This window comes from Solanum pennellii, chromosome 8 (genome assembly GCF_001406875.1).
Source record: "Solanum pennellii chromosome 8, SPENNV200".
In the NCBI taxonomy this organism is placed as follows: Eukaryota; Viridiplantae; Streptophyta; class Magnoliopsida; order Solanales; family Solanaceae; genus Solanum; species Solanum pennellii.
The window spans coordinates 48796082-48823983 of NC_028644.1; the positions used below are offsets into that span (position 1 = coordinate 48796082).

General features: G+C 29.3%; 2 protein-coding genes across 2 annotated transcripts; one reads left to right on the plus strand and one right to left on the minus strand.

The window, feature by feature from the left end:
• Positions 1 to 5540: 5540 nt before the first annotated feature.
• LOC107027674 lies at positions 5541 to 6074 on the plus strand. The gene has a single exon (XM_015228773.1). It carries the CDS (start codon positions 5541 to 5543, stop codon positions 6072 to 6074), a length of 534 nt encoding a protein of 177 aa, XP_015084259.1.
• A 4991-nt stretch (positions 6075 to 11065) lies between these two features.
• LOC107026698 (probable polygalacturonase At3g15720) lies at positions 11066 to 22287 on the minus strand. Its single transcript, XM_015227769.2, has 11 exons — positions 21953 to 22287; positions 15641 to 15763; positions 13326 to 13445; positions 13089 to 13220; positions 12794 to 12955; positions 12683 to 12709; positions 12098 to 12305; positions 11902 to 11983; positions 11706 to 11814; positions 11473 to 11589; positions 11066 to 11373 (listed from the first exon to the last, which is right to left on the minus strand). The coding sequence occupies exons 2-11, from the start codon at positions 15644 to 15646 to the stop codon at positions 11143 to 11145; spliced, it is 1194 nt and encodes a 397-aa protein (XP_015083255.1). The 5' UTR covers positions 15647 to 15763; positions 21953 to 22287; the 3' UTR covers positions 11066 to 11142.
• Between the last annotated feature and the right edge of the window lie 5615 nt (positions 22288 to 27902).

Sequence of the window (27902 nt, forward strand, 5' to 3'; positions counted from 1 at the left end):
CATGTTTCCCTTATGAGAGAAAATGGGAATAACCTCAACTAGACCGACTCTTGGGATATGCTCTCTAAGGATAAAATCCCGCAAAAATCGACAAATTTCTGAAAAGCTCATGGGGATCCTTATGAGCTAGCCCACCAAACAACCCTTTCAATTGCAAGAGTTGCAACGTAGTACTTGTAATGTGGAACAACGCGTTCCTTTCTGTCGGTGGCAATTGAATGGCACCAATTAAACCCCTAAGATAAGGGTCATTAGCATTAGTCTCATAAACATCGTTGAGGTTGTCGATGTCATCTTTGTGGCCTACTTGGCTACCATTTCTTCTTTTCACACTCATACTTCTTATTTCAAAACACAAACAAACAAACCAAAACTAAAAATAATTAAGTTCAACTATAACTAACAAGAAAAAAATTCAACTTAACTAAAGATTATCAAATAACACCACTCTCCGGCAACGGTGCCATTTTGATTTTATGTATCAGGACACTTCATCCAATTCTAAGTTTCAATTATTGTTAGTAATATAACCCAGCTGAATGAGTTGGGATCGAACCCCACAAGGAGTAGAACATGTTTTAGAATCAATAAGAATGTACGAATATGTTTAAATCAATCAACGGAATAGACATTATCGATTAAAAACATAATTCAAATCTAGGGTGACAAGAATATCAAATAAGATGGGGTTTTGGTTTTAACTATCAGCTACAACAATAACAAATAACACAAAAGTAACAATACTGAGACAGGTTCTTGGAACGCGATTGGATTATATGATAAAGTAGACAAGTGGATGATTTCAACTGTAAGTAAATAGTTGTAAATCACTGAATAAGCTAGAATTTATTAGGGATAAACTTTCTCTTGAACAATTTACCCTGAACCAAGTTGGTTTATCTCGAACATCAACAAGCATGCAAACAGGAACAACCTATGCTTAAGTTCATTCAAACTCTCGAGCTGAATGTTTAAATAGGGTTAAGGACTCACTCTCTCGAACTTAACCCATGATAACCCAATACCAGCAGACCATCAATTTAATTATCTTGGTTTTAAAACGTCTCTCCCGAGCAAGCTAAAAACACAAAGGTAAAACTGTATTTGCAACTAGAATTCTTTAAATTGAAATCACTTTTAAACAACATTAAAACTAACAATTAGCAATACCCACAAGATAAATCAACCCATAATCACCCCCTCAAGAATTGGGGTTTTAGCCAGACATCATAAAAAGATAGAAATTTTTACCAAATTGTGCTTTCATGGGTAATATTAATTTCGTCTTTACAAAGTTCCAAATGAAGAATTTCAAATAACCATTTTGAATTTCTCAAAAAAGAAAAACTTCAATTCTTCAAAGCTAAGGAAAACTTAGTCTCTATAGTCACAATTCAAAAATAAGATCATTGATAATGATCCAATAAAAACCTTTTATTTATGCTATAAAATGTATTTATAGTCACCAAAAATATGCTGCAAAGGGTCATTCGGCACAATAAGTCGAGATCGTCGATCAACTCGGCGATCCTCCCTTTGACCCATTTCATCACCTTCTTGCTTTAGTCTTCAGCATTCTGAAATTCTATAACTTAGGGCAATCCAACACTGTATCGCGGAACCACTTGGTGACACGCCGACTGCTCCTTTCTCTCGTTGACTTGATTTTCTCCTTCGGGGCTTAGCACACTAGAAACTCAGGTGAGATAATAGTCATTCGGCGACTCGCCTAATGGATTAGGAGATCACTAGACCTTCTTTTCTTTGTTCTTTCAACAACCTTGTTTAGTTTTGCACATTAGTGTCCACGCTTTGTTCTTCTATACATATACCCGGAAATCAAGTGTTTTGCATCAACTATTGGCATAAAATAAGTATTTGAGGACACTAAATCTATCCAAAGAAATTCCTAAATGAGTCCAAATCGTGGACTTATCACTAACCAAGATGATCATTTCTCATACTAGAAATGTCATATTAAAACATATGTATGATACTTTCTTGAAGTAACCTTGCTTCATCATAAACATGTACTTTGGTTAGGGATTTGTCGTTCTTTAGTTACTCTTACTATTCATGGAAGATTACTTCTTTACTAATCCAAGACAAGTCATTATTCATGAATGGTCACGATTTACCAATTTAAGGTTATCAAGGAAAAGCACCACATTATTCTAGACCAAGATATCATGGAAATCACCTTACGAATGCAAGTCCAAACGGTTGCCAAGAGAAACTTTTAGAGGTCCCTTATGGGCCCTAAAAGCCCCTTCTCCAGCGATCTTCTATTGCCGGAACCTTTTTCCACCTTCTTTCTTCCAAATCCTTTCTTTCTTTCTCCCTTTATTTCAAAACATCCACCATGGCATATGATACCATCTACTTCGCGGTGGGTTTCAAATCCTACGACATCCCAAGGGTAGTCTCCAAAGAAGAAACTTGGTATGACTGGGTAAAGAGAGGGTGAAATAGGGTGACTAGAATCACTATGAGCCAGAAGACAATGGAGTGGCTTGTCTATGCCCTTATGGAAGCTTCGAGGGCGTAGATAAAAGATATGGGATCACTCCACAGAATTTTTCTGCTCAAAGAATTTCATTAAAGATTGAAGGTATATTAGCATCATTAAAACATTGGAGGAAAAAGAGTCGTCATCTTTATTCCAGAGTGGCCTTTAAATTGCTATTGGATGAACATATCAACTAAAATAACCAGATTCATTAATGAAAAGGCCCAAACGATTTCTAAGGTGGTTCACAGGAAAACAGAGGAGGGTTTATTGTATTCTGATTCTTTCAGGAATAATAAGTGAACAAGAGAAATAAATGCTGCAAAGATTCAACAAAAAAGGAAACTCGATTATTATTTCTGAGACCACAACAAAGATTCAAAATGAACTTGTAGAAAAAAGTGTGGTCGGAATTCTCCCAGAGGAGATCCCCAATGTCACTCTGTCGGAAGTTCGTCGGTGGATTGTGAGATCCTGGAAACATTATCACGACATCAACATATATGAGTTGGGTCACAACAGATTTCTTTTTGAGTTCCAAATGAAACCGTTGTAGACCATACATTCAGTGGGGAATGGTTCTGGAAATCTGATAAATTTTCTCTGGAATGGTGGTCGCCAACCTCAACCGCCACATCTTAAAGGTTTAACCAAGAATGGATTAGGGTAGTGGGCATACCCCTTCAACTTTGGTCTCAAAATTTTTTTTGTGAGATCGAAAACTTTTGTGGTGGTTGGATTCAAACTGGGGAAGAAACTAAGTTGCGAAATCATCTTAAATGGGCGAGATTAAAGATAAGAGAAGATGGAGACGATGTTCCGAGTTTTGTACAGCTGGTACACGAAGGGTTAACATTAAAGGTACAAATATGGGTAGAGGCACCGGCAAGAATCATCTCCGGCGGGGGCAGAGTAGTCCTTTTGAAGGACCAACAATCTAGTGAAAGGGCCGACCCTAAGGTGAATGAAAAACTTTTACGTTTTAAAGAAATGTCAGGTCACGTGGGGTCGTCCTCTGACCCCATAATTTTAAATTTGCCATCTAATTCCTCACGTGCAGGTTTAAGTCTCTTTTAAGAGGAATGGGCTGGTACACAAGGGGGGAAACTTGGTCCCAGATCTGCTGGCCCAAAGAATTTTAATGGAACAAACAAAATAAAGTGTCCTATCTTCTTTCATTGATCCGTTTACGATAGAAATTGAAGAAAATAATATCTCCTCCACTGCAGTTTTTCAAAATTGCCCAGAAGAACTATAAACAGGGCAGATCCCAAAGATAAATGTCAAAAAGAAGATTCATGAGGAGAGAGAAGGGAGAGAGATGATAAATATGACCCTAGGAAGTCCTAGAAACTCTACAGCCCTGGATAACTTTTGCACGCAAGAGTGTACCCCACGAAGGCTCGAGGAATATAATTCCAGTCTAATTTCTATAGAAGAAGCAGTTTCCTTAAATAAGAAGAATCTGGAGGAAGAAACAATGATATTTGTGAAGATATATAGTATGAGGCAGATCAACAATGATAATGGGAAGGAAATTGCTAAAGTGACGTCAGTAGTCAATAGGGAAAAATAACTAAAGAGCTTGGAATGTGGCTGCATCTTCAGAAGCAAGGGAACAAGAAGTAAGGGGGGATACACTATCTCAGGTGATCAATGATATCAACATCATGTCATGGAATGTGAGGGGTCTGAACCAGGCGAACAAAAGGTGTATAATCAAGAACTTAATTTACAGTTGGAAAGATAACATTTATTGCTTTCAAGAGACGAAAATTGAGGAAGAGATTGAGAGCTTCGTGAAAGATTTATGGGCCAACAGATGGTTTAAATATTGCAAACTGGAAGCCAGTGGAACCGGAGGTGGTATTTTAATTATGTGGGATGGGAGAGTGTGCTCAGGGGAAATTAGCAGCCTAGGAACTTACTCCATTACATGTAAGCTCATTGGGATAAACCAAGACTTGATTTGGTTTCTCACATGCATTTATGCTCCAAATAGTAGGGAAGAAAGAAAGGAAGTCTTGTGGGAAGTTGGCTTTGCTAGAGGTTTATTTGATGGCCCGTGGGTGGTTTGCAAAGATTTTAACACAGCAAGATTCCCATCTGAAAAAAAGAATTGCTCCAGATATCTAGAGCAATGACAGATCTATATGAATTTATTGAGGACATGGGATTGTTGGATCCCTACCTAGTAGGGGGCAAGTATACTTGGAGGAAAGGGGACAGGTATGACACAACATCCAGATTAGATAGATTTCTCTTATCTAATGAATGGGATGAAGTATTCAGAAACATCAAAACAAACATTATTGCACAAGGTTACCTCTGAACATAATCCCGTAATGCTTCAAAGTGGGAATTGGAAACCTATGAGTACCTACTTCAAATTTGAAAATTGGTGGCTATAGATAGAGGGTTTCCTGGATAGAGTGAAGGAATGGTGAATCTCCATAGTATGTGAAGGGAGGCCAGACTTTATCCTAGCTTTCAAATTGAAAGCTCTTAAGGATAAATTGAGGGAATGGAGTAAAATATCCCAAGGAAACTTCGCCTCTCAGAAACAGAGTGTTCTCAATCAAATTGCAGAATTAGAAGAAGTGCAAGATCAAAGAGCTCTTCATGAAGATGAGATTCAACTGAAGGCTTATCTCCTTATAGAGTTTGAAAATTAGCAAAATTTGAGGAGATATCTTGGCGACAAAGATCTAGGGTTAATTGGTTGAAGCAGGGAGATAAGAACAAAAGGTTCTTTCACAAAACTGCTAACTCTCACCGGAGATACAATAACATTGACGAATTAAATGTGGATGGTGAAGAAATCAATGACCCAGAGTTAATAAAAAAAAAGAAATCATAGACTTCTACCAGAAGTTATATTCTGAAACTGAGCATGGAGACCCTCTGGTGGCTGCAGGGAAGGGCATAAAATTTTTGAAGAAGACAATAGGATGCTACAGGGGGGAATTTGAGAACCAAGAGATATGGGAGTATGTAAAGCTCTGTGCTGGAGAAAAAGCTCCGTGTCCTGATGGTTACACCATGGCCTTCTATACTCACTGTTGGGAGGTTGTTTGGGAGGAAGTCATTGTTGCAGCAACAAATTTCCAAGAGAGATGTTTCTTTAAGAAAAGCTTCCCTATGTGGCGTTAATTCCCAAAAAGTTGGGTGCAAAGAAACTCACAGATTTAAACCCATTAGCTTAATTGGTAGTGTGTATAGAATAATCTCCAATGTGTTAACTGAGAGGCTTAAAAAGGTTATGCACAAGATAGTGGACACACAACAACTTTCTTTTATTAAAGGAAGACAGATCATGGATGCTATTTTGATGGCTAATGAAGGTTTGGATTTTAGGATCAGAAGCAAGGTCCCAGGCATTTTATGCAAGTTAGACATTAAGAAAGCATATGACCATCTCAACTGGAATTTTTTGCTGGAGACCTTATCCAGAAGAGGTTTTGGTGGTACATGGATGAGATGGATAAAGTTTTGTATCAGTACTGTGAAATATTCTGTTCTCATCAATGGCTCTCCTACAGGTTTCTTCTCTTCACAGAGATGATTAAGACAAGGAGATCCCCTGTCTCCTTTCTTATTCATTATAGTTATGGAGGGACTTAATGATATGTTGAAGATTGCTCAAGAGAAACTATGGTTGAGGGGCTTCAAAGTATCAAATAGGGTGGGTTGTGACATGGAGATCACACACTTACAATATGTTGATAATACTCTGGTTTTCTTTGATGCCAACAGAAATCAATTGATGGTTCTCAGAGTTATATTTGTGCTATTTGAAGCCATATCAGGACTACATATCAATTGGGAAAAAAGCTTCCTATACACATTGAATGAGGTCACCAATCTAACCTCTCTAGCTGGTACACTTGGGGGAACGACTAGTGAATTACCAACCGTATATTTGAGCATGCCACTAGGAGCAGAAAGCAAGTCCTCAGGAATTTGAAATGAGGTGGTCGAGAAGTGTGAAAGAAGATTGGTCAAATGGAAGAATCAATGTCTCTCCCTTGGCGGGAGACTTACTCTCATCAATAGTGTTCTCGACTCCATGCCTACCTACATGATGTCTATCTTACCTATCCCAGATGGGATCATTGACAGACTTGATGCAATAAGGAGGAATTTCCTATAGGAAGGAAATAGTGACACTAAGAAATTCCACTTGGTTAAGTGGGATAAATTGATTGGGAGCAAACAGAAAGGAGGGCTTGGGGGTAAGGAATTTAAAGATTCAGAACCAAAGCATTATGATGAAATGGCTACAGAGACTAGCATCTAGTGAACAAGAACTATGGAAAGAACTTATCAAACAGAAGTATGAAATGGAGGATAATTGGTCTACCAAAATGGTCAATAGTACTTATGGAACTAGCATCTGGAGGGCCATCAGAAACCTTTGGCCAAAATTAAGAGAAAATTGCAGCATTAGAGTAGGAAACGGCATGAAGGTCTTCTTCTAGAAGGACAACTAGTTAGAACAAGGCTCCCTAAAAACCCTCTTCCCAGATATCTACATACTGAACCAACAACAAAAAGACACTGTCGCAGAAGTTTGGTCAAATCAGGGGTGGAATTTGAATTTTAGAAGACCTATAAATGATTGGGAGATCCAAAGTCTATTAGATTTCTTTGGAATCCTTGAACAATTCATAGGAACCTCCACCTCCCAAGATAGATTGTTTTGTAATCATAACTGCAACGGAAATTTCAGAGTGAAGGAAGCTTACAAAAAGTTCAACTCTTTAACCCATCAGGTTACCGGCTGGCCACGGAAACTTATCCGGAAAGTTAAAATGCCTCCTAAAGTGTCCTGCTTCACTTGGATACTGGCTAAGCAAGCTGTCTTGACTCAGGAGAACCTCAAGAAAAAGGGTATCCAACTGAGTCCTAGGTGTTTCCTGTGTGTAGAAGAGGTTGAAACAGTAAACCACCTCTTTCTTCACTGTAGGATCACTTATATTTGGTGGAGAATTTTTCATCAATTCGAAGAACCTACTTTGGGTGATGCCAAGAAATATTGTCCAGGCCCTGAAGATATGGAGTAGCTTTTCCTACATTTCTGGTCACAAATAAAGATGGAAGACCATCCCCACCTGTATCTGGTGGTCTGTGTGGAAAGAGAGGAACCTCAGATGCTTCCAGAACAAAAGTAATAGCATCCAGAAGATGAAGATGAATTGCTTTGTTTTATTTCACTTTTGGTGTAAACAGAAGTATTTGGAAGATCTAGAATCAGTAATGAATGCTTTAAGCACCCTGTATTTTTTGTTTATTTAGGATTAAAGATCTTCCTGATACTCATTTGTAATTAGTAAACCTGTAACAAGTTGTGGAAGGTTTGATTTTTTGGAATATAATACAAGACAGTTACCTTCTCAAAAAAAAAAGGATATTATTGCTCAATCGAAGAAATACTGATGTGGTGTGGACTCATCAAGTCAAGTTACAATACAAAGAACTCTATTGTGCTTAGTTCAAGCAAACCATTGGAAGGGTATCATTGCTCAATTCAAGGCTATCCATGAAACCTCCTAACTCAAGATATCAAGCATGGTCTTGCCGTACCAAGTCAAGCTATTCATGAGGGTATCTCATACCACTACTTTAAGCTATCTTAGTTCAACATGCTTTGGTTCATTTTAGGTGAGAAAATCTGTTAACCTAGAATCATTCTACGTGAGAAAACCATTCACATTAATATTCATATATGTTCATGAAAATGTCCTTTCAATCAACACAACATCTATATCATAATCAGTGACACTTTACTCTCAAAGTGTCTTCAATACATTTACATTATATTTCACAAAAACATGCATAATATCATGCTTACTCTATCAAGGTTCTAAACCTACTTTCAATCTCCACATCTAGAAGTCATACACTAGATAGGGATCTCAGGAAAGCTTTTATATATTCATAATATAGATCAAGTAGGTAAATTCTTCCACAACAACCATATCTACAATTCAACATTCATCATATAGCCATATAGATATGGGTTACCTTGGGGTCACTTGTGGCTCTAAGTTTCGTGTTACGGTTAGGGGGTAATCTTTGATCGTGATAAACTATTCGGGACCTTATGGCACAGTTAATTTTGTGATTTCGAACACATGCCCATGGTCCTATTTTGACCTCGATATTTGGCCTTGAATCTTTATATAGCAAATTCGGTATTATTTCACTCATAGTGACATTTATATTTCTAATCTGATAATGTGACATCGTTCAAAGGATTCTTGGAAGGGCAAAAGCTCTTAAATAAAGGTTCAAGTGTGATTTGGGTCTTGAGGTTGGTTGTGGTTTCTCCCTTTTAAACTTGGCTCAGTTAGATTCTATATAAATTTAGTAGTATTGATCGTTAGGAAGGTTTTTTAGGATGAGATTCTATGTTTGTATGATCCTTAGTTGTATTTTGGCCTTCTCGAGTTATTAACTTAGCTTTTTAGCCTTGAAATCTTAGATTATGATTAGTTGTAGTCTTGGTTACCGTTATAGGATCCTTAGAATGATTCTTGGTGGCTTAAAACTTAAGCTAACATGTGTTAAATGATTTGGTATGTTTGTGCGTATTTTGTTTTACTTTGAGTTTTACTTCATCATTATGCCTGAGGCCTTGGATTGGCTGGAATTCCATGTTAGTACGAATATACTGCAACGGCTATCTACCCGATTATTTTTGTGGTATGATTGAATCTGAAATGGATTTTTTGTGTTTGGGTGCATTCATGTGCACAACATCTACTGTTGGCATGTTTTAAACAAATATGAAAGAATGGTGTAACTAACATACTTAAATGACTTTATCACAAGTTTTACTTGTTTTATACTCCAAGGGTGTGTTATTGATTGTTATTTAAAGAAACTTAAAATTTTGAAAGGAAATGTAATTTTGAAAGGAAAAGTAATTTTTTCTGAGGCTTTTGTTTCAAAAATGTACTTATTTTAACTCATCCATTTACTTTTATTGATTAGCTTAAGGAGATATCCCAAGCAGCCCAAGGAGATATTCAAGATTATATTTTTTGCATTTCATCAGTTGTCAAGTCCCAGGGATTATATAGGGAGGCTCGAGGAACTTTGTCGGGCTTCTACTTTTATGCATTGGCCATATTCGTAGTGCATCATCTTGTTTTATCAACTTGGTTGTGATTTTCTTGTATTGGTTTTCAACTTCTAATTATTAGTATCTTCACTATCATTAGTGGTTTGTATAGCTCTCTTTACTTGTTAAATTGTAGTGTTAGCACTATCGTGTCTCTCTTATTTATATAGTTTCTATCTGAGCTCGATCGACCTAATATGTCTATTAAGTACCTGTATTTTGACTCTTATATTACACTTCTACATATTCGTCTGATGCAACACCTTGTAGGAGCCAACCTCGCTAAGTTTTGATCTCCCACGACCGTCGTTGATTTGACCTATGGTGAACTCTTTGCTTCAAGAGATTGCTACTTTCCTTTTTTTATAATTGTTATGTATGTTGTCTTTTGATTATAGAAATTTGATGTATATAGTCTTTTCTTTGCTTAGACACTCTTATACAGGTGACACCAGGTTCGGAGTTGATACTTGATGTATATAGTCTATTACTGCATTATGGAGTTCAAAATGAACATTTTTGTCCTTACTTTTTTTATGTCTAGCTAAAAGTTGTTCAAATCGGAGACTTTCCTCTACCATTATTTTTGTCGTTGGAGTTGAGGTCTATATGACATCTCGAATTGGTGCATTAAGATCACGTTTATCCTCAATTATCACGTTGTGCAGTATAATACATGTAGACATTATATTATTTAGCACTTTCTTTCTCCAAAAATGTGACAGTCCTACAATAATTGCAAAACTTCGAATGCACGTCCAACAACTTTTCGACGCGATTCCTTTTTTACGCGAATTAATTTTTATGTTGTTTTTTGTATTTTATCTTATATTTAAATATTATGTTATGTATTGTATTGTTATTTGTATTTAAATTAAATTTTTCATTTTACAATTTTAATTTTGTGTATTCTTTATAATGAAAATTAATAATAAAATAAAATTTTATTATTGATGAAAATTAGTAAAAAAAAATATTACTAATGTGAAATTAAAGTAGTATATATTAAATAATATATTTTTAAAATACTAGATATAACATTTAAAAATATTATGAACATTAAATATTTAATTAATAAAATTATATGTAAAATAATATATTAATTAGAAAGTAATGAAATATTAATAAAATATTGAAAAAGTGAAATAAAGAGTTTGAATAGTAGTTTTCAACTCTCTAAATTTGAAGAATAGAGAGTGATTTGGAGTGTCCATGCTCTATTTTACTCTCCATATATAGAGAATGGAGAGTAAAATAGAGATGGATTGGAGATGGTGTAAAGACTCTAATATTGATTGTTTAAACAAAATTGAATTATTATTATTTGATTCTAAAAAAGGAAATTATGCCAATAAAAGTGGACGGAGGTAGTATATAACAATTGTGAGGTATCTAATAATACTCACTTAACTCCAAACCTTAGTGGATCACTAGTTAAGTTTTTTTGTCAAATTCAATTACCAGTCTTAAAAAATGGTTATAGAAATATTTTGCTATATAGTTATCATTGTGACAAACAAGATACATGAGGTGAGTTTGAAGAAGCTTTTCCTTTAACATTATTACAAGTAGCAAAAATCTTTTTTCCAGGCTCAACTGAAGTTATGTATATATTCTCCAGCTCAACATTAGTGCAAGCTGTGCTATTACTACAATTCATCTTTATTGCTAGCTTGCTGCTTGTAGTTCCATATATTTTCTTGTATGTTACATTGCTCACTTTAACAGCACTTACCTGTTCAAACATTTTTAAAACAGAAAATAACTTTCAAATTTCTATCTTCTCTAGAAAATTTTAAAAATAAAACGATACTATATTTTATTTTATTTTCACCTGAGGTTGACATGAATGGCCACAATTGCAATAATTTTGATCAATAATGATTGGGTTTTCCACATTTTTGAGGTTAATATTCTCAAAATGTATAGACCTAGCATATCCTGAACCACCCTATGAACACATAAGAAGAGATATTTTAGAGAGAAAAACAATATATGCATATAATTATTTTTAAAAAAAAATACCACACTAACATGTGTAAAATGAAATGTGATACTTTTAGTTACCTGCCATGTCTTAATTCTTACACCATTTTGGGTATCCTCTAAGTGGCAATTTGTAATATAAACGTTTTCCACATTAGCAAATGTATTATTTGGACCTAAACTTCCAATACTGCATACAAATTATAAAATTGTATTAGTTAATAAACTGAGTTTTCTATTTAGAATTAAATAAAATAGTAAAATGTTCATGTTCTACCTTATACCATGACCTGGTCCACATCTAATACCAGTAATATTGATATCAGAGCATCCAGTATTGATGCCAATGCAGTCATCACCTGCTTTGTAAGTTCATTAATTTTCGCGTAAGAAATCAAACATTATATACAATTAATATTAAACAGTTATTTTCAATAGAGAAAAATTAAAACATTATATGCAAGCTAGTTTACCTGTTTGAATAATGGAATCTCTAATTTGAACTTGTCTAGAGAAAAAGATATCGATACCATCGGTATTACGACTATAATTTGGTGCACTTATATGAATATTTGAGATCGTTACTCCCTTGTTATAAGTAAGAATTATATGGTCCCTTGAACTATTCACTAGCTTTATTCCATTCAATCGAAGTCCATTACAGTAATTAAATTGAACAACCTACAAAAAGGAACAGATGTGCAAAACCAAGTATTAAATCAAATTTATTTTATTATTAAAGGATAGATAACGTCCAAATTAGATTCATTTAACAAATTTGAAAAAAGAGAAAAAAAGAAAATCAAGTAGTGATTCGTACTAGACGCACGCAGCCCTGTATTTCACTATAAGAAATTAGCTTTGACTTAAATAACAAAAATTTCATACTAATCTCATTTAGTGATGTATAACATGAATATTCAATGAGTTAGGAGCTATTACGCGACCAACTACTGATAAAATTGCATAGTTGATTTCATGTTTCTGCAAGTGAATTTGATAAGCATGTTATTTAATTGAATAGAAAGTGATTGCATGCATTATATGAAACTACATACCGTTGGTTTAGTGCAAGTTCCGTTGACCTGAAATGAATAATCTTACATGTAAGTATATTTATGAAAGCAATTAAAACATGGTTTGAAATTGTTTTAGCTTGTGGCACGCACCCTGGTACGGCTAGGAGTATCCCACCACCGTTGACCATTGCCATTGATAGTACCAGAACCATTGATAAAAAGACCAGCAACTCCTGTAAAATAAATCCAACATACATTTTCACAACCTGTCCATGCCACTGGGTCCTTGGGTGCTACAATGGATCCTAATAACTGCAAACCATAAGCTTAAACTAATAAAAAAAACTTTCATTAATATAATTAGGACACTAATTAGGTTCCACAAAAACAGTTTTTAGCAGCAATAAGTACAATTAAAATAATGTTGAAGCAGCTTATAACTTACTTGTAGATGAACATTGGCTGGCTTACAAGGCCCTTGAAATGTTATAGGCCCTACTAGAAATGATCTTTCACTTGGTATAAGTATTGATGGATTTTCATCGCTACACGCAGCTCTCCAAACTTGTTTGAATGCCTATTATCGATCATGGAATCACAAGTTATAAAACATTGATCATTGTATAGAAGTTGGGAATTCGTTTTGCACAGTATTTTTCAAGCATATGAGGAATCAAATTACTTGAGTGTCATCGTGCACTCCATCTCCAAAAGCGCCATAATATGTTACATCAAAAATACCAGCAACACTTCTTTCAATAAGAAATGTAGTAATACAAATCAGAAAGATGAGTGCTTGACCCTGCAGAAACAAAAACTATATAATTATCATCGTAACAACTATTAGGGTTGGTGAAACAAGTCAAACATTACAAGAATTCAAAAAAATTTCCATAGCATGTAGCTCAATTAGTTAGTTATATGAATTTTTACTTTTTTAGTGAGGATTGAGTCTTCGTTTTATAATCTCCTTTCCAATTTGGGTGATTATTCGATATTTCGATTCAATTTTGATTTTTCTTTTTATTTCAATCTTCTAATTTTCAATTACAGAGTTCGTTTGAAATTGATTTTTATTTCTGCTTAATAGGATTTTTCAAGTTTTATGTTTTATGACTTTTTTGTCAGATTTTTTAGCCTAATGGGCTAAAAAACTTTACAAAACCTACAAGAATTCAAATTACATTCGTACCCCAATCACACCAAATTTTCGGTTAAACTAATACTAATGTATAAATTTTGGTTAAATCAAATTATCGAACTACTTACCAAAAACCAACCAGTAACACCAAAGTTACAAAAAGTTATCAATTGATACCGAAATGAAAGCCAAAAAAACAAATCAATTCAATTCGGTTGACTATTTTGATTTTAAAAATAAATTATGAAAGAAAAAACTTATTATGTTTAGAAATAAAAACCCATAACTAGTGTATAATAAGGAGTCGAGAAGATAGAGAATTTTGAACTTCTAGTCAAAAATTCTCTGTATACTAGATCATATATTCACACGTAAAAAGTTTTTAAAAATCAGTCCTTTCCTATTTATTTTTTAATTTATACAACTGACATGTTCCTTCGAGAAAATCCGATAAAATTTAAACAATACACTAAAGATTAGCATGATGCACAAATCAAGAAATATGACTGACATAATAGATCATTTTCACCTTGAATGAGATGGGAAAAGAAGATGGGCTACAATAATTGCTTAGTTAATGTTCCAAATTAAGAAGTGTTTGACCATAATTTTTTTTGAACATACCAAAATTGACTTTAAAGCTTAATTTTGAAAATTCCACAACTCAAAATTGTTTAAATTGGCTAATCTAGAATCAAATTTTGTGAGGGATATTGATAGAGGATATATATGTTGATTCAGAATTCATTAGTTCAATTGATAGTGAAAATATTCGAGAATAATTGTGTTTTACTTCACGTCATTTGAACACATTAAAAAATAAATAAATATAATACACAATTTGTCTTCATTCATTTAATCAAAATCATTATAATGTGAATACCATTGAAGACATTTACAATAGAAAAGCTGGTCAAAATCAGCCAACAATGTTTAAAAAAATAAATTATGAGTGATTTAATGATTTAATAAAAAAAATTACATAATTAAGAAACCTGAGGAGAAAAATCCAAAAGAATCTGTGTATGAGTTTGACCAAAAAAAATATCTTAGGGGGCAAGTGCAACTATACCTAATATGTTATCAATTAGAAATAGAGATGATTTTATTCTCTATAAATAAAAACTTTAATTTAATGAGAAATGAATGTACAAGTACATCCAATTCAACACAACTGACCAAAAGCACCAAAAAGTAAAAAACAAAACAACAAATAGCAAAACAAAAAGGAAAGAGAAGAGGAAAGTGAAAAGCTAACGATCAGAACAGAAAGATTTTTGCAGTATATTCATCACGTGAATTTTCTTACATCATTTCTATAGTACCTCAAATATTTCTAGACTAAGGATTGAATTTTTCTATAGTACCTCAAGTTTTACACATTTTTAATAAACTATAAATGAAAAGATAATTTTATAAAAAATTAATTCTTTCTATTTCAATTTATGTGGTATTTTTCATTTTCAATTTAAATTTGACCAAACGCATTGAATATTTAATTTTTTAAAAATGAAATTTATATATTTATAAACTACTTAAAAATATTATATGTCATATTAATTAACAAGTCAAAGTTATTAAAAAATATATAGAAGAGTTATAATAAAAAATAAATATATTTCAATTTTAGAATTGGGACAGAGAATAACAGGGAAACAACAACAATTACTAGTAAGGGTAATTAAAAAGTAATATTAAAATTATTCAATCATTTCATGAAGTTAGCAAGTATTATCGTGGATTTTTCAAAGAAAAATATATAATAAACAACCATTGTTGACTGGAAAAAATTTCAATATCCATTAAGCTAATTAAAAACTGAACAATCAAATTTGAAAGAGCTGAAGAATACGAACCTCCATAGCTGATTACAGGAACTGGACTCGGACAGGAGCCCGTGGGCGAACGATCGAAGGAATTAAATTGTAGAAACAGTTTGGATGTGTGAATTATGGTTGTGCCGGTGAATCAGATAACCGCTATGAACATTGTTAGGCGGTGAAGTAAGTAAATTTATGAAGCAAACAATTGTCAGTCTGAATGGGGTCACTCTTGTACAGAGGCAGAAATCAGTGGCCCTCTAAATTCTTAACTCCCCAATTTCACTAAATATATTAGAAAATAAAGGAAACAAGAAATGACTCTCTTCCATTTCTATTTAAAACAAAAATTGTTAACATTCTAAATGTAATAAGTGTTTTTTATTTGCAACTGGTTTCTAAAGTTGTTAATATAAGTTAAATCTGTTGGATTGACTTGGCTTAATCCTAAATTTGATACGGTTGTTACAATATTTGAAGCTCAATTAAGAAACAAGTTTTTTTAATCTCACCAGAATAAATTTGTCGATTTGTTGAGATTATGAAATATGGATAGAGTTGACATGTGGGTCAAATAAATATTAATTAAAAAATAAAAATAAATTAGAGTATTACCAATAAGAAGAGTCTAAACACAAAAAATTTTGAAGTGTTAAATATTATAATTTAAATACAAATTATATTTATAAAATGTGTATTACATAAAATAAAAATTTCCTAAAATTTCTAGGAGTTGCTACATAGGTCGTAGCCCATGAAATATTGTCATAATTTTTAGTGTTTTATTACGATCATTGAAAAATAATCATGTTTTTATTTTTATTTAGTTATTTATGCTTTCAACTTGAAATCAAACTTAATTAAATATTATAATGATAATCTTATCTGTGAATTTGATTAAGAGGTAGTAACATGACCCACGTACTTGTGGGCTGGACCTATCATTTCCTGACTCATACAAAAAATAGGCTAGCCCGGTCTGATCGGTCAAATTTCAAAGTCTTATGGGTTAGTCCGGATGGGGTGAATCAACTCATGTTGACAACTTTATGGTGGTTTCATATGTATTTTATCATTTTCAATTTTGTCGTCACAATTATTTTTCAATGGTACCCACAATTTCTTCTAAGGTCTCTTTTGAACATGTATCATTTTCGCCCATCCAATAAGTCATTAACGTCTATTTTATTGTGGTAATCATGATCATTAATCATGACCTCAAATTTATTAAAGACGTTTTCAGGAGTGGTTCATTAAATAAATTCTCTAAAATATCATCTCCAAACGAATTTTGTTATGTCAAAACTCTCTTTAAATTAATAAATATTAATTTATTGATTAAATTATACCTTTATAAAATAATAATATTTCATGATTCACTTATATTAATTTAGTGCTAACCAAATACAGCTACAACTTTACATAAATTCAAATAAATAAAAATATATGGAATAAAGTAGAAAAATTTTATGGTGGGGTCCAAGTATGACTTGGTGTGTGAGGCATTATTTTTTATTAAAAAAATATGTAGGTCCCACATTTTCTATTCAACATTGTTGTTTCTCTCTCCTGTCTTACTTAATTTTATAAATAAAAAATTATGTGGGTTCTATTCTTTTTATTTTACATTGTTATTTCTTTTTTCCAGACATTTTACTCCACATTCGTTCACTTGTCCATTTTTTTCTTAGCCTTCTTATTATAAAAAAAATCTTCTATTCTTCTTTCCTCTAATATTTGAGATCAATTTTCAGCTATAAATTTATTTATTCAATTTTTATATCATTATATATTTATCTTTATCATATTTGACAATTAACAAGTATATTATTTTTAATTTCTTAAATTACATAAAGTATGAAAATAAAAAATGGTGAAAAAAATTACAAATAAAAAATAAAATGTTCATCTACGAAATAAAAGTCTAGATAGTCAATCAATTAAATTAATAATATTTCTCATTTTGTACATGCATTTATGCATAATTGATTGATTTTTCACTAATCAAATTGAATTATTTCATCAATTTTTTATATTTATAAACCATACCAAATTAATGAAATTAGATTTTTTGATTTTCTTAATTTTTTTAATCTTGATTTGAAAATTTTTACAATAAAATGAATTTTTTTTATGAAATATAATGTAAATATCATACTATTTTGTACCATTATTATTAATTTAATATAACCATTGTTAACAGTTATATAAAAAATAAAATTAACATATTTTTTATATATTAAAAGCATTCAAGCTCTATTATATATTATAAATAAACGAAAGTGAATAGAAAAAAATAATTTATATAAAATTAACATATTTTTTATATAACTCTTAACAATGGTTATATTAAATAAATAATAATGGTACAAAATAGTATGATATTTACATTATATTTCATAAAAATAAAATTCATTTTATTGTAAAAATTTTCAAATCAAGATTAAAAAAATTAAGAAAATCAAAAAATATAATTTCATTAATTTGCTATGGTTTATTAAAATAAAAAATTGATGAAATAATTCAATTTGATTAGTGAAAAATCAATCAATCATGCATAAATGTATGTACAAAATGAGGAATATTATTAATTTAATTGATTGACTATCTAGACTTTTATTTCGTAGAATGAACATTTTATTTTTCAATTGTAATTTTTTTCACCATTTTTTATTCTCATACTTTATGCAATTTAAGAAATTGAAAATAATATACTTGTTAATTGTCAAATATGATAAAGATAAATATACTAATGATATAAAAATTGAATAAATAAATTTATAGCTGAAAATTGATCTCAAATATTAGAGGAAAGAAGAATAGAAGATTTTTTTATAATAAGAAGGCAAAGAAAAAAATGGACAACTGAACGAATGTGGAGTAAAATGTCTGGAAAAAAGAAATAACAATGTAAAATAAAAATAATAGGACACACATAATTTTTTATTTATAAAATTAAGTAAGACAGGAGAGAGAAACAATAATGTTGAATAGAAAATGTGGGACCTACATATTTTTTTAATAAAAAACAATGCCTCACACACCAAGTCATACTTGGACCTCTCCCACCATAAAATTTTTCAATAAAGTAGGGCGTTGAATGGAAAAAATTGAAGATAATTAATTGCATTTTTTCATAATCCGTACTAACTACTTAATTAAGTAGGTGTATTGATGTTTCTCATGATGTGGGGTTGTTGGGTTTTATCGTATGTTTCGACAAAGTTTATGAAAAATTAGTAATGCTTATATTATTTTTTTAACAAATGCTTATTTAAATAAAGTGAGATGTTTGGTCAATTTTTTGGTATAAACAATTTATTTTTTCTGAATATTATATATATGTAGAATGAAATTGTAATTAAGATTCCAAAGTCACCTAAAAAATTTATTTTCTACCGTTTTTCTTTAATACAAGCAAGATACGATGTCAAAGCACTGTCCTATGCAATAAAAAAAAAATACTCCTAATTAATATTAGAACAATTTATTGAAAAAAATGATTGAGGCTTAATTAAATATTTAAAAGATCAAAATATAAATTTGAAGAACTAAAGTCAGTAAATGACGAGGATGAAAAACAAGAACACATGAATTGGCCAACATAAACTTGATTTATTATCTTTTGTGAATCGGTAAATATATTTTAATTTTAATCGTAGCTTCAATATAAACTTCGGACACCAAATAAAAAATAAAAAAAATATATTATATATTTTAATTTTATCTTGAAATCAATACAAAATGTTTAAAATTTTAATGCCTATAATATTAGGGAATGCTGAATAAATTGTGCCTAGAATATAGGAATCAAATACCCACACAGTAGTTAGTTAAAAAGAAGACCAAATATATAAATAAATTTCTAAACGGAAAAATCTTATTTTGTATAACTAGTACTAGTTATATGAGGGAATATTTTATTATTATTATATTTTGTTTGTGGGACTCGTACTTTATTTTCTTCTTCACCTTTTGTTTCTCTTTCCTACACTCTTTTTCTTTACTCGTTTTTTGTAGATTTTTTTAAAGTTCTATTTGAAATGTCAAATTTGATTACTATCTTAATATGTTCGAATAAAAATAATAAGTTTTTTTTATTTATTTTAGCAGAAATTTTTTTACAAATTATAATTTTTATTAATTAATATTAAAGGTATGAGTATAAAAATATTAAAGTTAATTCTTCGGATGATAATTAATTGACCACTAAAATTATTATTTTATTTTTCCTCCCATTTTCATTTGTTGTACTTAAAAAAAATTTACCTTTATATTTCATTATTTTTTTACTTTTACTTTTTGACCCATTAAAACATAAATATTTATTTATTTATAAAATAATTTTCATCTTATTTGAAAATTGATTTTGACCGTTCATTTCATATCTTAAAACATCAAGTATAAAGAAAATTCAAAAAGGAAAATTTTGAACAAGAAACACAATTAATATTAGCAATAATATATTATCGTATTGATGCCAAGCAAATAAAGAATTTAACAAATATAAAAAGAATAAAAGATAATTGGGTCTTAATATCATTAACATATTATTATAAATATTAACTATTTAGATATATTAAGTGGTTATAAAATAAACAAAAAATAAATTTAAGAATTAGGAATTGAGATTGAAACCCAAAAAATAAACTATGACCAAAATTCAAACAGTACAAATTAGATTGTATACTTAAGTGTAAGAATTAAGATCTGTTGAATTTTTGTAGTTTAATTAGTTGATATATGAATTTACACTTTTTTAGTTTTATTATTATTAATTTCTTCAAAATATCCAAAATTTGAATTTAAATTAAACATATTATTTTAATTTTTTGATCATTTATTTTTAAATTTAAAATTTCTCAGTGAATTTTTAAATTAAAATTATGTTAAGACTGAGAGAGTTAAAGAGTTGAAAAAAGAAGACAATGTCTGATAAAAAAGAAAAAGCAACAGAAAAGATTAAAATGGAAGGAGGGAAAAAGTAAAGAAACTGAAATAGGTGAATAGTGGGCAGTACGTGGATTCCAAAATATACAAATGACAGCCAAAGAGGGCCTCATACAAATGACAATAAGTGTGCCTGATACAAAACTTATTTCGTTTTCCCCGTATCTCAACTATGCTATTTCTTATTGAATTATTAAATTATCATAATTTATTTATTTTAAATTGGCTAATCTAGAATCAAATTTTGTGAGGGATATTGATAGATGATATATATGTTGATTCAGAACTCATTAGTTCAATTAATAGTGAAAATATTCAAGAATAATTGTATTTTACTTCACGTCAATGGAACACATTAAAAAATAAATAAATATAATATACAATTTATCTTCATTCATTTAATCAAAATCATTATAATGTAAATATCATTAAAGAAATTTACAATAGAAAAGCAGATCAAAATCAGTCAACAATGTTTAAAAAAAATAAATTATGAGTGATTTAATGATTTAATAAAAAAAATTACATAATTAAGAAACCTGAGGAGAAAAATCCAAAAGAATCTGTGTATGAGTTTGACAAAAAAAAATATCTTAGGGGACAAGTGCAACTATACCTAATATGTTATCAATTAGAAATAGAGATGATTTTATTCTCTATAAATGAAAACTTTTATTTAATGAGAAATGAATGTACAAGTACATCCAATTCAACACAATTGACCAAAAGCACCAAAAAGTAAAAAACAAAACAACAAATAACAAAACAAAAAGGAAAGAGAAGAGGAAAGTGAAAAGCTAACGATCAGAACAAAAAGATTTTTGCAGTATATTCATCACGTGGATTTTCTTACATCATTTCTATAGTACCTCAAATTTTTCTAGACTAAGGATTGAATTTTTCTATAGTACCTCAAGTTTTACACATTTTTAATAAACTATAAATGAAAAGATAATTTTATAAAAAATTAATTCTTTCTATTTTAATTTATTTGGTATTTTTTATTTTCAATTTAAATTAGACCAAACGCATTGAATATTTAATTTTTTTAAAATGAAATTTATATATTTATAAACTACTAAAAATATTATATGTCACATTAATTAACAAGTCAAAGTTATTAAAAAATATATAGAAGATTTATAATAAAAATAAATATATTTAAATTTTAGAATTGCGACAGAGAATAACAGGGAAACAACAACGATTACTAGTAAGGGTAATTAAAAAGTAATATTAAAATTATTCAATCATTTCATGAAGTTAGCAAGTATTATCGTGGATTTTTCAAAGAAAAATATATAATAAACAACCATTGTTGACTGGAAAAAATTTCAATATCCATTAAGTTAATTAAAAACTAAACAATCAAATCTGAAAGAGCTAAAGAATACGAACCTCCATAGCTGATTACAGGAACTGGACTCGGACAGGAGCCCGTGGGCGAACGATCGAAGGAATTAAATTGTAGAAACAGTTTGGATGTGTGAATTATGGCTGTGCCGGTGAATCAGATAGCCGCTATGAATTTTGTTAGGCGGTGAAGTAAGTAAATTTATGAAGCAAACAATTGTCGGTCTGAATGGGGTCACTCTTGTACAGAGGCCGAAATCAGTGGCCCTCTAAATTCTTAACTCCCCAATTTCACTAAATATATTAGAAAATAAAGGAAACAAGAAATGACTCTCTTCCATTTCTATTTAAAACAAAAATTGTCAACATTCTAAATGCAATAAGTGTTTTTTATTTGCAACTTGTTTCTAAAGTTGTTAATATAAGTTAAATCTGTTGGATTGACTTGGCTTAATCCTAAATTTGATACGGTTGTTACAATATTTGAAGCTCAATTAAGAAACAAGTTTTTTTAATCTGACCAGAATAAATTTGTCTATTTGTTGAGATTATGAAATATGGATAGAGTTGACATGTGGGTCAAATAAATATTAATTAAAAAATAAAAATAAAATAGAGTATTACCAATAAGAAGAGTCTAATCACAAAAAATTTTGAAGTTTGAAATATTATAATTTAAATACAAATTATATTTATAAAATATGTATACATAAAATAAAAATTCCCTAAAATTTCTAGGAGTTGCTACATAGGTCGTAGCCCATGAAATATTGTCATAATTTTTAGTGTTGTTATTACGATCATTGAAAAATAATCATGTTTCTATTTTTATTTAGTTATTTATGCTTTCAACTTGAAATCAAACTTAATTAAATATTATAATGATAATTTTATCTGTGAATTTGATTAAGAGGTAGTAACATGACCCACGTACTTGTGGGCTGGACCTATCATTTCCTGACTCATACAAAAAATAGGCTAGCCCGGTCTGATCGGTCAAATTTCAAAGTCTTATGGGTTAGTCCGGATGGGGTGAGTCAACTCATGTTGACAACTTTATGGTGGTTTCATATGTATTTTATCATTTTCAATTTTGCCGTCAAGATTATTTTTCAATGGTACCCACAATTTCTTCTAAGGTCTCTTTTGAACATGTCATTTTCGCCCATCCAATAAGTTATTAACGTCTATTTTATTGTGGTAATCATGATCATTAATCATGACCTCAAGTTTATTAAAGACGTTTTCAGGAGTGGTTCATTAAATAGATTCTCTGAAATATCATCTCCAAACGAATTTTGTTATGTCAAAACTCTCTTTAAATTAATAAATATTAATTTATTAATTAAGTTATACCTTTATAAAATAATAATATTTCATGATTCACTTATATTAATTCAGTGCTAACCAAATACAGCTACAACTTTACATAAATTCAAATAAATGAAAATATATGGAATAAAGTAGAAAAATTTTATGGTGGGAGACGTCCAAGTATGACTTGGTGTGTGAGGCATTATTTTTTATTAAAAAAATATATAGATCCCACATTTTCTATTCAACATTGTTGTTTCTCTCTCCTGTCTTACTTAATTTTATAAATAAAAAATTATGTGGGTCCTATTCTTTTCATTTTACATTGTTATTTCTTTTTTCTAGACATTTTACTCCACATTCGTTCACTTGTCCATTTTTTTCTTTGCCTTCTTATTATAAAAAAAATCTTCTATTCTTCTTTCCTTTACTATTTGAGATCAATTTTCAGCTATGAATTTATTTATTCAATTTTTATATCATTATATATTTATCTTTATCATATTTGACAATTAACAAGTATATTATTTTTAATTTCTTAAATTGCATAAAGTATGAAATAAAAAATGGTAGGAAAAATTACAAATGAAAAATAAAATGTTCATCTACGAAATAAAAGTCTAGATAGTCAATCAATTAAATTAATAATATTTCTCATTTTGTACATGCATTTATGCAAGATTGATTTATTTTTCACTAATCAAATTGAATTATTTCGTCAATTTTTTATATTAATAAACAATACCAAATTAATGAAATTAGATTTTTTGATTTTCTTAATTTTTTTAATCTTGATTTGAAAATTTTTACAATAAAATGAATTTTTTTAATGAAAATATAATGTAAATATCATACTATTTTGTACCATTATTATTAATTTAATATAACCATTGTTAACAGTTATATAAAAAATAAAATTAACATATTTTTTATATATTAAAAGTAGTCAAGCTCTATTATATATTATAAATAAACGAAAGTGAATAGAAAAAAATAATTTATATAAAATTAACATATTTTTTATATAACTGTTAACAATGGTTATATTAAATAAATAATAATGGTACAAAATAGTATGATATTTACATTGTCATTTTATTGTAAAAATTTTCAAATCAAGATTAAAAAAATTAAGAAAATCAAAAAATCTAATTTCATTAATTTGGTATGGTTTATTAATATAAAAATTGATGAAATAATTTAATTTGATTAGTGAAAAATTAATCAATCATGCATAAATGCGTGTACAAAATGAGGAATATTATTAATTTAATTGATTGACTACCTAGACTTTTATTTCGTAGATAACATTTATTTTTTATTTGTAATTTTTTTCACCATTTTTTATTCTCATACTCTATGCAATTTAAGAAATTAAAAATAATATACTTGTTAATTGTCAAATATTATAAAGATAAATATACTAATGATATAAAAATTGAATAAATAAATTCATAGATGAAGATTGATCTCAAATATTAGAGGAAAGAAGAATAGAAGATTTTTTTTTATAATAAGAAGGCAAAGAAATAAATGGACGAGTGAACGAATGTGGAGTAAAATGTCTGGAAAAAATAAAAATAACAATGTAAAATAAAAATAATAGGACCCACATAATTTTTTATTTATAAAATTAAGTAAGACAGGAGAGAGAAACAATAATGTTGAATAGAAAATGTGGGACCTACATATTTAATAAAAAATAATGCCTCAAACACCAAGTCATACTTGGACCTCTCCCACCATAAAATTTTTCAATAAAGTAGGGCGTTGAATGGAAAAAGCTAAAGATAATTAATTGCATTTTTCATAATCTGTACTAACTACTTAATTAAGTAGGTGTATTGATGTTTCTCATGATGTGGGGTTGTTGGGTTTTATTGTATGTTTTGACAAAGTTTATGAAAAATTAGTAGTGCTTATATTATTTTTTTAACAAATGCTTATTTAAATAAAGTGAGATGTTTGGTCAATTTTTTGGTATAAACAATTTATTTTTTGTGAATATTATATATATGTAGAATGAAATTGTAATTAAAATTCCAAAGTCACCTAAAAAATTTATTTTCTACCGTTTTTCTTTAATGCAAGCAAGATACGATGTCAAAGCACTGCCCTATGCAATAAAAAAAATACTCCTAATTAATATTAGAACAATTTATTGAAAAAAATGATTGAGGCTTAATTAAATATTTAAAAGATCAAAATATAAATTTGAAGAACTAAACTCAGTAAACGACGAGGATGAAAAATAAGAACACATGAATTGGCCAACATAAACTTGATTTATTATCTTTTGTGAATCGGTAAATATATTTTAATTTTAATCGTAGCTCCAATATGAACTTCGGACACCAAATAAAAAATAAAAAAAATATATTATATATTTTAATTTTATCTTGAAATCAATACACAATGTTTAAAATTTTAATGCCTATAATATTAGGGAATGCTGAATAAATTGTACCTAGAATATAGGAATCAAATACCCACACTGTAGTTAGTTAAAAAGAAGACCAAATGTATAAATAAATTTCTAAACGGAAAAATCTTATTTTGTATAACTAGTACTAGTTATATGAGGGGATATTTTATTATTATTATATTTTGTTTGTGGGACTCGTACTTTATTTTCTTCTTAACCTTTTGTTTCTCTTTCCTACTCTCTTTTTCTTTGCTTGTTTTTTGTAGATTTTTTTAAAGTCCTATTTGAAATGTTAAATTTGATTACTATCTTAATCTGTTCGAATAACGATAATAAGTTTTTTTTTTATTTTAGCAGAATTTTTTTTACAAATTATAATTTTTATTAATTAATATTAAAGGTATGAGTATAAAAATATTAAAGTTAATTCTTCGGATGATAATTAATTGACCACTAAAATTATTTTTTTATTTTTCCTCCCATTTTCATTTATTGTACTTAAAAAAAAATTACCTTTATATTTCATTATTTTTTTACTTTTACTTTTTGACCCATTAAAACATAAATATTTATTTATTTATAAAATAATTTTCATCTTATTTGAAAATTGATTTTGACCATTCATTTCATATCTTAAAACATCAAGTAAAAAGAAAATTCAAAAAGGAAAACTTTGAACAAGAAACACAATTAATATTAGCAATAATATATTATCGTATTGATGCCAAGCAAATAAAGAATTTAACAAATATAAAAAGAATAAAAGATAATTGGGTCTTAATATCATTAACATATTATTATAAATATTAACTATTTAGATATATTAAGTGGTTATAAAATAAACAAAAAATAAATTTAAGAATTAGGAATTGAGTAATTAAGATTGAAACCCAAAAAATAAACTATGACCAATTCAAACAGTACAAATTAGATTGTATATTTAAGAGTAAGAATTAAGATCCGTTGAATTTTTGTAGTTTAATTAGTTGATATATGAATTTACACTTTTTTAGTTTTATTATTATTAATTTCTTCAAAATCATTCAAAATTTGAATTTAAATTATACATACTATTTTAATTTTTTGATCATTTATTTTTAAATTTAAAATTTTTCAGTGAATTTTTAAATTAAAATTATGTTAAGACTGAAAGAGTTAAAGAGCTGAAAAAAGAAGACAATGTGTGATAAAGAAAGAAAAAGCAACAGAAAAGATTAAAATGGAAGGAGGGAAAAAGTAAAGAAACTGAAATAGGTGAATAGTGGGCAGTACGTGGATTCCAAAATATACAAATGACAGCCAAAGAGGGCCTCATACAAATGACAATAAGTGTGCCTGGTACAAAACTTATTGCGTTTTTCCCGTATCTCAACTATGCTATTTCTTGTTGAATTATTAAATTATCATAATTTATTTATTTTAAATTGGCTAATCTAGAATCAAATTTTGTGAGGGATATTGATAGATGATATATATGTTGATTCAGAACTCATTAGTTCAATTAATAGTGAAAATATTCGAGAATAATTGTATTTTACTTCACGTCATTTGAACACATTAAAAAATAAATAAATATAATACACAATTTGTCTTCATTCATTTAATCAAAATCATTATAATGTGAATATCATTGAAGAAATTTACAATAGAAAAGCTGATCAAAATCAGCCAGCAATATTTAAAAAAAATAATTATGAGGGATTTAATGATTTAATAAAAAAATTACATAATTAAGAAACATGAGGAGAAAAATCCAAAAGAATCTGTGTATGAGTTTGACCAAAAAAAAATATCTTAGGGGGCAAGTGCAACTATATCTAATATGTTATCAATTAGAAATAGAGATGATTTTATTCTCTATAAATAAAAACTATTATTTAATGAGAAATGAATGTACAAGTACATCCAATTCAACACAACTGACCAAAAGCACCAAAAAGTAAAAAACAAAACAACAAATAGCAAAACAAAAAGGAAAGAGAAGAGGAAAGTGAAAAGCTAACAATCAGAACTGAAAGATTTTTGCAGTATATTCATCACGTGAATTTTCTTACATCATTTCTATAGTACCTCTGTCACGACCCAAAACCGAGCCGCGACTGGCACCCACACTTACCCTCCTATGTGAGCGAACCAACCAATCTAAACCCTAACATTTCAATTTAATATCAACAGAAAGTAATGCGGAAGACTTAAACTCATTAATAAAAACCAATTCAATAACTTCTAAAATTCAACATCTATTATTCCCCAAAA

Bases quoted from the DNA above. Each gene is read 5' to 3' on its own strand.
- LOC107027674 (XM_015228773.1), top strand. From the start codon at position 5,541: ATGGTTACACCATGGCCTTCTATACTCACTGTTGGGAGGTTGTTTGGG.
- LOC107026698 (XM_015227769.2), bottom strand. The intron at 13,221-13,325 runs GTAATTTGATTC...GATCGATAATAG, and splicing joins GAGTGCACGATGACACTCAA to GCATTCAAACAAGTTTGGAG. The intron at 11,590-11,705 runs GTAACTAAAAGT...ATGTGTTCATAG, and splicing joins TAAGAATTAAGACATGGCAG to GGTGGTTCAGGATATGCTAG.